Source organism: Atractosteus spatula, chromosome 12, assembly GCF_055471065.1.
Source record: "Atractosteus spatula isolate fAtrSpa1 chromosome 12, fAtrSpa1.hap1, whole genome shotgun sequence".
NCBI lineage: Eukaryota > Metazoa > Chordata > Actinopteri > Semionotiformes > Lepisosteidae > Atractosteus > Atractosteus spatula.
In genome coordinates, this window is record NC_142717.1 from 10500328 (window position 1) to 10515211 (window position 14884).

General features: G+C 37.7%; 1 protein-coding gene across 2 annotated transcripts; it reads right to left on the reverse strand.

Annotated features, from left to right (window-relative positions):
- Nucleotides 1–441: 441 nt before the first annotated feature.
- On the reverse strand, nt 442–12948 carry LOC148822639 (G protein-coupled receptor 20). Of its 2 annotated transcripts, none has more exons than XM_088929343.1 (2): nt 12651–12948; nt 442–2804 (listed from the first exon to the last, which is right to left on the reverse strand). In XM_088929343.1, the coding sequence occupies exon 2, from the start codon at nt 2779–2781 to the stop codon at nt 1702–1704; it is 1080 nt and encodes a 359-aa protein (XP_088785469.1). In that variant the 5' UTR covers nt 2782–2804; nt 12651–12948; the 3' UTR covers nt 442–1701. The 2 variants fall into 2 exon arrangements, with proteins under 2 accessions (XP_088785469.1, XP_088785471.1); XM_088929345.1 differs by lacking the exon at nt 12651–12948 and adding an exon at nt 9307–9365.
- Between the last annotated feature and the right edge of the window lie 1936 nt (nt 12949–14884).

Below are 14884 nucleotides of genomic sequence, written 5' to 3' on the forward strand. Positions count from 1 at the left end.
ATCACATCAACCCAAGCAAGACATCTCCTTGTAAACCAGCTCTGTTCTTGGTGTGTGTGAAGCAATGCCTGAGCGCTGAGAAGAAGTGTTATAGCAATTTAGAAATGTGGTGGGCTGCCTCCATCAGAAAGTATTTTTTTATTTTCCAAAAACATGTACACCCAAACATTCCATTCCAGTATGGCTCATTTAATAGGACTTTGAAGTTAAATAGATAGTTAAAAATTGACGTTGAAGAGCTTTACTCAGAAAAGACACTAAAGTGTATGTTTTCTGAAAACTATAAATAGTACGTAAACACGTGTGAGCTGTAAAGGCAAAAGTAAAAGTAAATTCCATGTTGAAATGCAGAAAGAACGTAATGTTTTGGCAGTTAAGCCTTCTTCGGGTGTCACACCTTGTCACCCACGAGCATTTAAGAAATACTAAACTTTTCCACAGTTAAAATGTTTAATTCTACGCTTTAATATTGAACACCTCTGCGATGAGAACAGACATTACACTATTTTAATAAAGAATAATAAAGAATTTCTGGAGATTTTAAAAAGAAAATAAAAAATAGAATGCTGTTTCTTTAAGGGGAAGATTTTTACAAACTTATATCTACCATTAATATCTCAATATATGTATTAATTATGCATATTAATTTCAACATTACTTTTAAATCACCTGCACAGTTAGTTACATTACTTTGATTTGAAAACAAACAATGCACAATTATCAGTATTCAATTATTTCTCTTGTACAAATTAATTTTTGTATGAATTGTATAGATTCTTTAGTAATAATCATGAGTTGTGTACTTTTCTTCATGAGCTACAAGTTTATAACGTTTCAGCTTGTTTTGACCCTTGGAAGTAGCCCTTTCATGTGGTTAAATCTCAGCTTGTTGATAATTTTAAAGGTTTCAGATTATACATATATACCACTACATTGTACACAGGCTGCAAAATAACAAGAGCTCTATCTAAAAAAAAAACAACAACAAATTTGTAGAAATATTTACCAGAGAAAAATTTCCAGACACCGGCTGCAATATTTTTCATGTAAGGGAATTAGATTAGCAGTTCAAACTAAAAATGTATTTAAAAAATCCTGTAGTACAGTATGTGATCCTTTATAAATTGTGTCATTTGTTGCTTTGATGTAATAAGTACAGCCCTGTGACAGAGCCAGAGCCAGCCTTTCACCTTAACTGCTTGAAGCATCTATCTGCACAATGCTCCATGTGAAATGCTGTATGTGATTAAGAATTAAACCATTCACAGGAATGTTTCACAGATACAGCCATTTCAATTAAAGAATGCAGTACTGCACATTCCAGCCGTTTTCCTGACGTCCATCTTCCCTGTCTCTATATGTCGGAGGTGGCTTCGTTATGTCAACTTCAAAGCGGGGTTTTTGTTCAATTTTTTTTCCCCCCTCGGGAAAAACAGTTCAGTTCCTTTTTTTCAGTCAAAGTCATTGCAAAGAACGGGTGAGAACGCTGTGTTTGCCCATGTACAGTACGAAAAAACACGGACCTGACAAGTAAACCAAATGCGTCTCCACGCGGGTTGGCTTCAGAAACTATGTACAGCAAATACAGAATGATCATCAACGTGCTTTAAAGCTCCGCTGATGCTCTGATATACATGACATGACAGGACTGATAAGTAGCCTGATTAATCCAGTGACGGGGGATGTCCTTCGCCTCAACTCTCACACTTCAGAGCTACCCAACGCGGGGCTGGAAAAGTTTGTCGTGATTAAACTGTGAGTGACTGGCGTGACTGTCACCGAGCCCTTGGAGCTCTTCTGCATACTGACGATGTCGCCGCTGGTCTGTCCCAGCTCGGGCTTGCGGAAGATGCCCCTCATGGTGGCCTGGAAGTTGTTGGTGACGAAGCAGTAGACAATGGGGTCCATGCAGCTGTTGAGGCTGCTGAGGGTGACGGTGACGTGGTACACAATGAGGCTGATGTGGTGGGGCATGTCTGGGTAGACGTAGACCAGCACCTGCCGGACGTGGAAGGGGGTGAAGCAGATGGTGAAGATGACCAGCACTGTGATGAGGAGCTGGACGGCCCGCATCCGGCGTTCCCGGCTTTGCTGCATCAGGTTGGGGTTGGCCAGGGCGCACATGATGCGGATGGTGAAGATCACAATGATAACCAGGGGCAGGAAGAACTCGAAGACGGTCAGGACTAAAAGTTTGGAGAGGCAGCAGGCGGCGTACTTGATGGCCGTGGTCAGGATGGAGTAAGTGACCACGATGGCAAAGAGCCAGATGAAGATACAGATGCCTTTGGCACAGTTGGGGTTCCTCCACTTGCGAGAGGCCTCGACCTGCACAATGGCCAGGTAGCGGTCCACACATATGCAGGTGAGGAAGAGGATGCTGCAGTACATGTTGACAAAGTAGCTGAAGATGTGCACAAAGGAGCAGGTGAGGCACTCCCCTCCGCTGTAGTACATGACGATGCGGGTGGGCAGGGAGAGGCCCACCAGGAGGTCGGTGATGACCAGGTTGATGGTATAGATGACGGACGTGGTCTTGGGCTTGGTACGGAAACAGAAGACGTACAGGGCCAGGCTGTTGAGGAGGATGCCTACCAGGAAGATCACAGCATTGATGACCACCAAGGCTATCCACAAGCTGTAGAAGTCATTGTAAAGCCCCTCATCCAGGTGCGCCAGCTTGTGTAGGTACGGCTCCTTGTGGAGGTGAGAGCTGAAGTTTGCTGTAGGCACAGTAGTTACATTAACATGCAGTGGGTCTTTCGTCAAGAAGGACTCCATCCCCCTCTTAATTATACTTCAACCTGAAAAACAACAGGCAAAAGGAGTCAATGTCAACGAAACAGTGAATTAGCTCCGTCCCAAGTGTCCTCCTGAGAGCAATGAAGAACATCTTATTACAATGAAGATCTCTTTGATTTTCTGTTTATTTAGCTATTCTAAAGCCCTGACACTGACATTATCTTTCCAACACGTTGATAAAGTCTTTACCCGTTTGCTGATCTTGGATTGCTGCAGAGGCAAGAAGATCTGGCTAGCAACCACTGTCAACCAAAAACGGTAAATCCTTTGGCATTTGAAACTTATCTTTGAGTTAAAGCTGATAGTGTCTTTCTGAAACATTTTGCACAGTCACGTGAGTGAGCGGATTCATAGCTGTCGCAAATGCTGTGCTTCTCTCTTTCACTCATGGGGACTTCCTAATTTTGTTGCAGTGTTGCTTCCTCTTTGCTGTTGCTTATGAGACCTCCAGCACGTGCCTCTTAGTGGTAATAGGACCTTTTGCATCCAATGGCTTACACCACCCCTCCACTCTTAAAGTATGTTTCTAATCTTCAGTCAGAATGGACAGCACAGGCTGATGTGTTCTCTAGTGCTGTCATAATTAGTGTCAGACTTTGAGTAGTTTTATTCATTGTGTATTTGGTCAAGGTGGGTTCTAACTATAATTTTAAAATCTAACTGATCCTTAGAAAACAAATGATCTTTGTTACTGTATTCAGATTTACAGACTTGGGTTAGAATTGCAGGGGGATGTTGTTGGCAAAAGTGTTTAAAAGATGAAGTTTTAAATTATTGTGCATCTTGCTAGGATTAGCACATGCAGTGCTCCTGAATAACACAAAATAAACATTCCCATTTCATAAACATAAAAATTCCAGAAAGATGTCCAGGTGTTAACCTGACGTTTAGCAAAAAACAAAATCTAATCCTCACTTCATCTCATGAGATCTCTAAATTCCTTTGTTATTCCATTTATTTGTGAACTGTGACTTGAGTATGATAGCTTCACATTACTTTTTCTATCTTGACCTTCATGCTGACATTTCGTGTTCGTCTGCTTATTGGTTTAATTAGACGCAGGACCACCGTTTCTGGAAAATTTCCAACACTGTGTCGAAACGTCCCTTCAGGAAGAAGAGTGAAATGACAAGAATATCTGTCATGCAATATGCAGAAAAGTTCCTGTATCCACCCATGTGTCTTCAATTACACAACTCTGATTGTGACACGATATGTCTATTTTCACACCAGCTGAAAAGCCTTCCGCACAGTTGATCTGAAAAATCGAATAAACACCAAAAATATCAGAACTATCTGTACTCCTCGTGTTATCTATTTAGCATATGTCCATATGTCCCTCACCAAAGAGAGTGGAAAATAACCTCCTGTAATTTAACTCTAGGTGACAGGAGATGAAACGATACGTGTCCTGCAACGCATTCGTTAAGCCTTAAGAGCATCATACGAATAAAATTTCAACCGGTACTTGAAGACATATTTTAGTAAACGTCAAGTCTTATATCTGGAAATCATATCTGAAAGTAGTTCACAGACAGACAGTACTTGTGTACTGCAGAGTTTTTGATGTTCTTTATTTTGGCTTTCCTTCTGTTGGTAGTTTGACTGCTAAATTTCAGTAGTAAGCGTCAGACAACACTGAGCTTCTGTCTGAGTTGGTTTAGAATTTCTGCCCTCTGTGGTGACATTACCTCGTTTGCTCGTGTGAGGGTCAAAAGGACGGTAATGACCCGCATTTAAAAACAAATGAATTCTTCCAGGAGTACCATGACACTTTCAGCGCTGTTAGTTTTAATTTGGAAACGTAAGCAATACAGCTGCTAATTCATTGAGTAAGAGTCATCTTCATTTCGTACATTTTGACAAAGAAGAAAATGGGGATATTCTGCATGCACCTTAAAATTGTGTATGTACTGCTTTTTTTATGGTTCCTAAGAGGAATGTTTTTTTTTATCTGAAATGCTGTCTGTTGTCTTTATACTGTATCTTGGTTTCCAGGAACAGACTAAGACAACGATGCAGGATGAGATCATGATGACAAAGTGCTGGCTGTTAGGGCATTGTGTGTGTTCACTGGAAGACTTGGACAGACTCCACTCTCCAGAGCTTGCGCTGGTGCTCGTGAAAACTGGAAACAGCAACTCAAATCCAACTCAATCACCTTTAGCATGTGCTGGGCCAGAGCCGATAACCTCTTAGGTCCTTTGACTTTCTGTGCTGAGCACTTTGACGGCACTGTGGACAATGTTGGCAATCACACATGTGACTTCTGGAGGTGGCTCCTGGTTTTCAAAGTTTATTTTCTCAACAGAAATACATTTTTTCAAATTCTTATTCAGGTGGAAAGAGAACAACTTGCTTTTAACTTTTTAATATTGTTTTTACTTCTCATTATTACTCTAATTCAATATCGTCAGTGGTGTTAATGCTAATGTAGCTGTTCTAATTGCGTACACAGACATTTTCGTGTTGGCGCAAATCATCATACTGATTTAAGTAAAGTTTCCTTTTTAGTTTCCTTTTTAGTTTAATTAAAAATTCTCATAAAAACAACCAAAAAGTAGGAAAGGAAAACCCATCCGAGATTGTATTATATGTCACATCCGTATGTTTATAAACAAACAGACTCTCATACGACCAAATTAGTAATGCAAACGTTGCAACATAAACGCATACTGTACAAACTATATGTTTGTTCTTGATTATCTGTTAAGATACACAGTGGTAATGAGCTGCAGCATTTGACCCCTGTTTCTAAGCTGTCAAGCAGCAAAAGAAAAAAACTCTGCTTCAATTTATACCAAACGTGTGATAATCCCAAAGAAAGAACTGGCGCAGCCCGTGATTTGCTATTTTGACGATGAACTGGATGATTTCCAGTAGGGGTTTTCAAGATGTCACTGCCTACTTAGACTATTTATTTATATAAGAGCACAGGCTCAGAGAAAGAGGATTCGGAGAGACAATGCAAGCAGTGGAGTCCTGGGCAATGTTTCTCTATCTCTCTGGAAGCTCTTGTTTAATTCATGGCAAGATTTATTCTCCTGTTTATAATAATGGAATGAAAGGCAACGCTTGAGGATGTACGCCTTTTGATCTGTGTGTGTAAATCCATATCAGCCGCTTGTAATTTACCAAATTAGGGAACAACGGTGAGAAAGGCTTCTGAAGTCGGAGGAAGGAGGCAATGGAACATACAGTATCAAACACTGCTCACTGCAGAGGGCATTCCAGCCCATTTTTGAAGGTTAGATGAGCCCCTTGAATAAAAACCATATTATTTAAACCGTGTATGAATTCATTTAATTGGTTTCCGTAACGATGAATCTATCCTTTCACTGGCCACCGCAATGTTTCTCATAAACAATGCATTAAACGCATTTAAAGTTGGAAAATGCATATGTATTAAGTTAACTGTAAAGAGCTTGTTACCCTTTGCAGTTTCCGGATATTTCACGCCTTTCGGTTGTGGCTTGACGTGTTCAGCAACTAGTATTACCGCAAATGCCGCTTCCAAAAGAATAAAAATATTTAATATTAGGAAATAGGGAAGTATCTAATAACAGACTTTTCACTGGTCAGTGTTTCTCTGTCTTTCTTTCTATATCTCTGTCTACGATTGTTGGCCTTAAATTGTGAAGTGGCTTACTTCCTGACACAGTTACAATCAGCTTTTAAGAAAAAGATTCTTGATTTACCATTTAAAAAACAGTATCGATCATAAAACTACATGAGTTAAACATTAGGATCTACAAACAGTTGTTCAGATGTAATCCCTATTTATAAAGCAGCATAAGAATGTTTTTTTTTATTGCAATTAAGTTACAGTTGTGTCGTTAATTTAAATATTTTGACACAAGTATCCTTATAGCTTCTGTGATCACATTCTTCTTTGGTCTCTTACAAAAACATAACTGACCCAAGAGGGACACACAGTTGAACCCCAAATGCGCAGTTGTCAAAGGGAGATAGAAGTGACCCCGTTGCGTAATGCCAGGGAATATGCTAATATAATAGTACTGACCCGTTAAAATAAAACTTCACTGCTTTTCAAGACCCAAACAGAAAAAAAGAAGATACAGGTTGTTAATACCACTTTTTTAAATTCTGGACTATGGCAAAAGAAACGCTAATGTTTACACGCCAATAGCAATTTGTGAAATACATAAAGCAACCCAGTAATTAAGACAAATGCATCAAATTATATCACAAAGGAATGAAGTAACTCCAAAGTTTTCCTTACTTTTTTTTGTGAGATCCTATTATATTTTCAATACAAATATATTTTCTATTCAGAAGGTCTAGTTAGTAGCTACACAGACAATTTGCAGTGAAAGAAGACATGAATTAAGCAGTGGACATACATGTGGAATTAACACCTTGTAAGTGGGATAACAATAAAGATATAAATAATTATTAAAAATATACAAATGAATTCTCTACTATATTATATATATATAAATATACAGTATAATATATAGAATTATATAGTATTATGTGGCTTCTTTTCTCAGTGGTGAGATGCCTTAAAATGGAATTGCACCTTTTGTGAATCAATGCAAGATTCCTGACAACTGACACATACTGAAGAGAGAGAACTGACTCCAGATTTCAATTACATTTTGTTTGTTTTGTCCTGTCTTTTTAAGGATCACCTCACAGAAACAGAAACAGAGGGAAAACCTCTGCAAGGGCTACATTCACATTGTGCCTGACCCACATTTAATAAATCAGTAGAATCGGGTTGTAAACAAATTGAGCAGGGGAATGAATTGGCATGGTTCAGATATTTTACGTTTCTCCTCTATGCCGAACACTGATACGGCATATTTTTTTTTTCACCTAGATGGTGATAAACGAAAGGTTTGTTTATCAACAGCCAACAGCAAGTCACAGAGAGTGTTTTGCTTTGAGAACAAAAGAGGTCCCTATCTCATACTGTTACTCAACACTGCCTGACTAAAATCTTCTGTAAAAATCATTAGAATAAACATTTGTGTTTTATGTATAGGAATCTGGCCTCAGCAAAATTCTATATAATGCTTTGTCCGAATTCTCAGATTTTTTTTCCTTCCAAAGAGCTGTGTTTTACACAAACAGTTTGTATGTTACAAAAACATACAAGCAGTACAAATTAACATTACATTAAAAATAAATCTAACATTTCATAAAGGACATCAATTCGTACATAGTCATTATGCAGTGCTCCTACATTAATCCACGTTGTTTACTAGAATCTTAGGTTTATGAATCCTAGTCTTTCTTTGACTGAAAATTCAAACCAGAGTGTGGTTTTAAAATATCAATAATATTTTGTTATTAAAACAAAAATGTATTTGATGCTAACTCATACTTGAATTTAAATATATACTTAGAGTGAAAACATATTCCTTCTGTCAAAATAATCTATAAAGATTGTGATGAAGGCCAAAATAAAAAAAACAATTTATAATATAGTTAGTGATATGATATTAAGCAAAGAAATTGATTACCTATACTATTTTAAACAGAAAACTAGCTGAAACATTTCATGTGAGCAGGAATTACAATATAACATGCTGTATCTTAACAAGTAAATTGTGACATAATGATTATCAAGTAAAACAAAGCACTAATCATCTAATCAATTCTTGTGAACTGTGAATAGTACAGTTCATATCTAAAGATACAAGGATAATGAGAGGATAGTAATGATTATTGACCAAAGTTTAAAAGGCTTGTTATAAACTTACGATGAGAAGAAAAGACAATGAGGCTTCCCAAGGAGCAGAGCAATCCTTATTATTAAGAACAAGTGAAGTAGTGGCAGCATCTGCAAGTCATGCACCCTACTTTACAAAGTTACAAGAGAAACTCCCCAGCTACGTGACACTACGTCAAACATCTGTCAAAGCAGGACCTTCCAATTTGAACTTTCATTAAAAAACCTTGTGAGTTCAAACCTTACAGGGGCCAGGAAGCTGTGGAAGGATTTGCTAGAATCTGGTGCATGGGCTCCCAGGAGAGCAGTACAGCGATACCAGAACAAGAAACACATTGACGAGCACAGTGTGGCCACTTCTCAAGAAACATCCCCGCCAGCTGATAGGGGCTTTGACAACTTCTTGTTGTCTGAACGGCAAAGAAATGTGATGGATTTTGAAATTTGAAATGCAGAGACAAAAATGAAGGGCCAACAAGGAAAAGTTCATTGTATGTCCTGGCACAGACATGCCTTAGATCTAGCTAATCGGGAAATGGAAATGTTTGAGTTAAACATACCTACTGTAAATGCAGCAACCTGCTAAGACATACATGTGACTGAAAGGAAACTTTATTGTCGTAGACTAATCTCATGCAGCTCCATCTTTCACTGCTACCACAAATAGAAGTGCTCGAAAGGTTAGCAGCAGAAATTTTAAAAAATATCCGTGACCATAACTAATTTTATATATTCTTCTGTATTGTACAGATCATATTCTAAAGAATGCGCAACTATAACATTCTCAATATTCATTTTGTTACCTTAAAGCACTTCTTATCCTTCGTCCTGGTTCCACTCAAACTTGTCCTGGACAAGTTTCTTGTCGACACTTGCAATAAAGGTTTTGTAAATGGTTTGTGTTGAAATATAGGGAAATTCTGGTTTCTGGTCCTTGGTTTGAACCCTGACACACTTTGTGGCGACAATCTTTATTTTAGGTGTTGCTCGTTTGAATACATTTTGTCCAATTCTAAAACTGTTACGTTGAAGCCGTAAGAAAACATATACTGTATTACCAGGAAGGAAGTTAAACACACGTTACACAATTAATTACCTGAAACAAGACGTGTAAGATCAAAAACACGTTCAACCAAAGTGAAGTAAAAAGCACTTTGGTATAACACGTCTTTTCACAACGCCCATGAAAAGGGAAAATAATGATGGGGCTAGGGAAGAATTCAGTACTAGTAAGAAAAATTACTTACAAGACACTGTCTACATGTGTGCAGTTCTCTATAAGAAAAAACATTCAATCAGGATATTACAAAAAGCAGCCTAAGAACAAGACTTATAATGCACATCCTCTGGCACTTAACTGAGCCAGTAAAATGAGTATGAGCAAGGTAAATTGTCCTCGCAAATCCTACATTTCTGAAATTTCTTGAGCTGTTGATTCATATTTTGTCAAATTTTAAGCACAAGATCAACAAACCCAAAAATATGTTACAAAATATCACAAGAAGAGATTCATTTTGTAAGATACAACTATCTCTTCCACTTTATTTAATACAAATAAGGAAAATAAAGAAAGGAAAAGGGTTCATCCTCAAAACAGTAGTCAAGTATCAATCGACACATACAACCTCTGTCCTTTATGCCAGTGACTCACAAAATAAGAGATGGCAAATTCCAGATTTTAGACGATTATAAATGGTGCTGAAGTAGCACGACAGTGTTGTTGTGAGATGGGGCAGCATCTCTTCCGCTATGGACGAAAGTATTAGCCTTCAACACATTTCCAGACGTGAAGATGGGCTGAAAGTTCTGGTTTTTGACTCTGCAGAACATAAACTGTGTTGTGTTCCGTAAAAATAATTCTGCCAGATTCGACTCCAGTGTCAGAAACATTCAGCAGCTGAAAGGTTAAAAACTCCAGCAAAACAACGTGAGAGGACGGTTTGTGCTTGCCGATAAACTGTTTTTTTTCCTACACAACTGCAAGACATTAAGAAATGACAAATCATTTTTCAATATTAAAATTGCTACTCATCTAAAAATGGAAGGGAAAGTCAGCTTGCAGTGTGAGAGAGTTCGTGCTCTCTTTAGACATTGTTTCCCTCCCCTTTGCCTCCTGTGACACAGCTTTTACTGAACGGCAAGAAGAACTCACAATAAACGTTTACTACACTGGATGGGCTCTGTGGCTGCTCTAGAATAAGGTTAGAAGAGAAACCTGTAGCAAGGAGGGACATAAATTGTTTTAGTGTTCGGTTTAGATTAATTGTGTTTTGCCAAACAAGTTTCCTTATTAAATGATGCACATAATATCTTCTGGACACTCAGCTATTTATGTTGCCCAGATAGTGAAAAAGAATTAACAGAAGAATAAAGAAAATAGAAACAAGAGTATCAGCTGTGCATTGCACATGCTTTAAGAAGTACTTATCTGATTTCACTGAATTCCTACTGCCTAGGTCATCCAGCTGCTTTGTTTTTACCCCAGCGTGGAAAATTAAGGACAGGATCTTTTCATCAATTATGGGAAAAATTCTTAAATGAAGCATTGCAGAAAAAAAACAACTGTTACAAGTTTTGATCAATTTCCAGTGTTAAGAATGCATTACACCATTTCTGTTGTCTTTTTTATTCCTTTAAATGTATTTATTACAGTTCAAATTCTCATACTTCAGCTAAAAGTAGCAGAATCATTCGGCAGTATGCAGAGCTGTAGGCAATTGAGAAGTACATTTTTAATTTTAATCATTTTAGACTTGTTCTGTTCTTTACCCCTACTTTATTCTGTTCCCCCATCTACTGTCTGCTCGTTTTGTGTTTTCTCACTGTGCATTAATTGTGTATTTTGTTATTGTTGTCGTCATTCTGTAAAGCACTTTGAGATGCCACCTTTAGAGGTGCTATATAAAATAAAGTTTATTATTATTATTAATATTTTTAAAGGTTCTTTCTTTAGGTCAGAACAGAGATGAAGAAGAACTGAAAACGAAAGAAATCCAGACACCTGCTGGAATGGCTTTCCAGGTCCTGTATGTTATATTCCACAGGAACATAAAAAGTGCTTGCAAATGAGAGGGGGTCCTTTTGGAAGCCTGGGTATGTGGTAGCTAAGTGACCTGAGGACCTTATCCCAATGTTTCTTGAAATAAGAGGTACTATTGGCTTCGACAGCATCTCTGGGTAGTTCGCTTCAGACTCCCACATTCTGCAGCTCTAAAAACGTCCATTGAGTCGACTTTGTCAGTTATTTTGATTATTAGACTTGAATACTTGAATCAGGTTCTCCTGTCTTTTCTGTTCAAGACTAAAAACTTTAAAATCATTTAGCCTGCCCATGTCATTTCCCCCTCTTTCATTTACAGCTATATATCTGTAACATTATCTTTAGCTTTTTTATTTTTTTTTCTAACTTGGTTTCACTGACTAATTACACAGCAACAAATAAAAACACCCACTATGGCTGATTCTTTGCTTCCTTTTTTGAAATTAGTTGCTCCTCATACCACAAAGGAACTTTAGAAAACAATTATAGCAAAAGTGGAAGAAAGTGCAAGCCTGACTTAATAACACTGCTTCTGCTGATAAGGCAAACAGATCAATTAACAAGGAAATGAAGCTAACAAAATTAAGCTCGGTTAACCTCAATTTTAATTTAACAACTGCCAAGGAACATCAGCATCAGCACTTCCAAACTGGAAAAATATTCTTCCACTGTTTTGGTAGATGACTATGGGGGTTATTTCACATGATATAATCAAATACAAAAATTCTGCCTCTCCTGTCCTGAACAATTTAAAAAGGCATGATGCAAAGTGATTGTTAAATGCTTGAAACAGAAAATTGTACAGACACTGTTTAGATTTTCCTTTTTTCCTTGGACATATGGTTTTATCTTTGATAAAAATGCTATATGTAGGAGAATTTTAAATTAAAACTTAATGCATATTTATCTGTGCCTTTCTCCATCTACCTATAACTGAAGCCAAAGTTGCACTTTATTTATAAAGGAACTGCATAGATTCTGAAGATGTGTTTCTGCTCAGCATGAGCTAAATTCAATCCAGACATGATAACAAATCCATTGGTATCAAGCCTGGCAAGAATGAAGCTTTCAGGAAGATGTTTTAATCAAGGAAAGTTCTGTTCCTACCTTAGTGCTGTGTGATTTTGTAAACTGTTGCCCAGGCTGCAGTTTGGACAGATGTTTGCTTCCACTGGAATTCCAATGGAATTTATGTAATTCCTTGACTGAATTGTCTTGCACTGATGACTGGTTGACCCTGCTGTCCTGACTACTGTTCTTTTCTATCGGCTAGTCTCCACTTTAGAATAAAGTCTCCAATGGGAATGCATACTGTTCTCTCTCCAGTGCTGTAAATCTTTCCTCTTCCCGTTTTATTCAGAGAAGGAGGTCCTCACAGTCCCAGTGAGCAGTACCAGCTGCAGCAGCAGAAGTCTCTCTCTCTGCCTCTTGCAGAATCTGGAATGGCCAAATCTACTCCAGCTTTATCCCCCAGCTCTAGACACTTGAAGAGGAACTAAATGTTACCAGGTTTTTCTCTAACAGTGACGTCATGTGGTTTCAAAATTTGGCTTACAGCAGGCATGGTTTAATTAAAAAAGGCCAGGGAAGGGATACATTTAAAGAAGAAAGCAAATCCCAAACCATTTTTTTGGACCTTTCTTGTTTCAGATGCAGATAGTAAATCAAAGAGCTTGTGCTTGTGTTTATTTAAAGCAAATACTAATAGCACACACTCGATGCTTTCATTAGGAATGATTATTAAAATAGTTTGAGGAGTGTGAAAAAATACCTGGCATATAAAACACAGATTCTCCAATCCCTCAGCTCTATCAGAGGAACTTCATTTGAAATTGACAGTTTTGTTGTTACACTACCATGCTCAGCTGACACTAACAGATACAGCATGTAAATTACAAGGACTGAAGGGATTCACCTCTTCCATGACAAATAAGCGTCTATATGTCTTATCAGGACTGTCATTAGGACAAACAGGAGCCTCACCTGCTATTAGGTAAAAGTCCACTGGAAGCAGCTTGCTAGTGTCACTATCGCACTCCATTCGCAATCTGTCTGTGCATGATCTTTCCTTTTAACTGCTGGGAGTCTTATAGTACATGGCTGGGAATGGGAGGTCTTTCCCCTGGAATGTGCCAATAAAATTGCAGAAAGACATGGACAAAATAAAGGCTAAAACAAAGATAACAAACAGAAACAAAAAAACTGGGATACAGAAACCGCTGAGCCGAAAATAGCAGCCTACAGTAGCTTATTCTACAGTATATTACTTTTTATTTAGTACAATACAAGCCATGGAAAGAGGTGATATTTTTAATCTGATGATATAATAGTTGCAGTATAATAATGATGTAACTTTTCAGGCTTTGTTCCTTCTTTTCAAATTACTTTTCAGACTACACAGACTTCTCCAAACTCTTGACAAAACAAAAACAGAAACCTTTTCAGTTTCTTAATGGCCCTTTAAACCAGACCATAGCTTGGATACCCTGGGCCTTTTCTCTTGTTGATAAAAAACTACAATAAATTCTGAAAAAAAAACAAAGTTTTTAAAGCATAAGTGTTAACGGTATGCTTTTTCTCAGTACATCGCCAGCTTTGTCTTGTATTATTTGATACTTCAAGGCAAGTATAAATCCTAGCTGAAGTTTATAACAGGCTTAGCATTATGTTTGTTTATAGCTATTGGAGAGGAATTATTACATACCAGTACTGTACTCTGATTTATTTAGGAAAAGAATTGTATAGTCTAGACACATGTCAGAACACTTGACACTTCTTTGGAAAGCTCTTAGCAGGAAACATTAAGACAGTGTAAGAACTTGGGATTTGCTCTAGGGGGTCAGCAGAGACAAACTTGGGGTGCAGTTGTTTTGGAGGGATAAGACTGAAGGAGTCTTTCTCGTGGAGATGCAGAGCAGTTGTGCAAATGATTTTGACTCCTGGTAAAAATGTAAAAATATTTGCAATGGTTGGCATGCTTAGGCAACAGATAGAGTAAAAAATTGTCCTTCTACTGATGTTACATATGGCAACCTTTTATGGATATTGCTCCTATGAAGTTTGTTATCTCAATAAATAAGTAGTATGGACGGCCTGGCATACTGGTTCAAAATGTTATCATGTTCAATTTAATACCCTGATGTTGTTTAGAATAAATGTAAAAACTTCACAGATGCACAAATGTTGCTACCTCTTCCTATACATGGCTGTGAATCCTATACATGGCTATGACTCAGTGAGAGGCCCATAGTACCTCATATGAATGTAAAAATGTAATGTGTACTCATTGAGATTGTTCGCTTAACTACTGACAACAGCTTATCAAATTTACTCCCAGATTT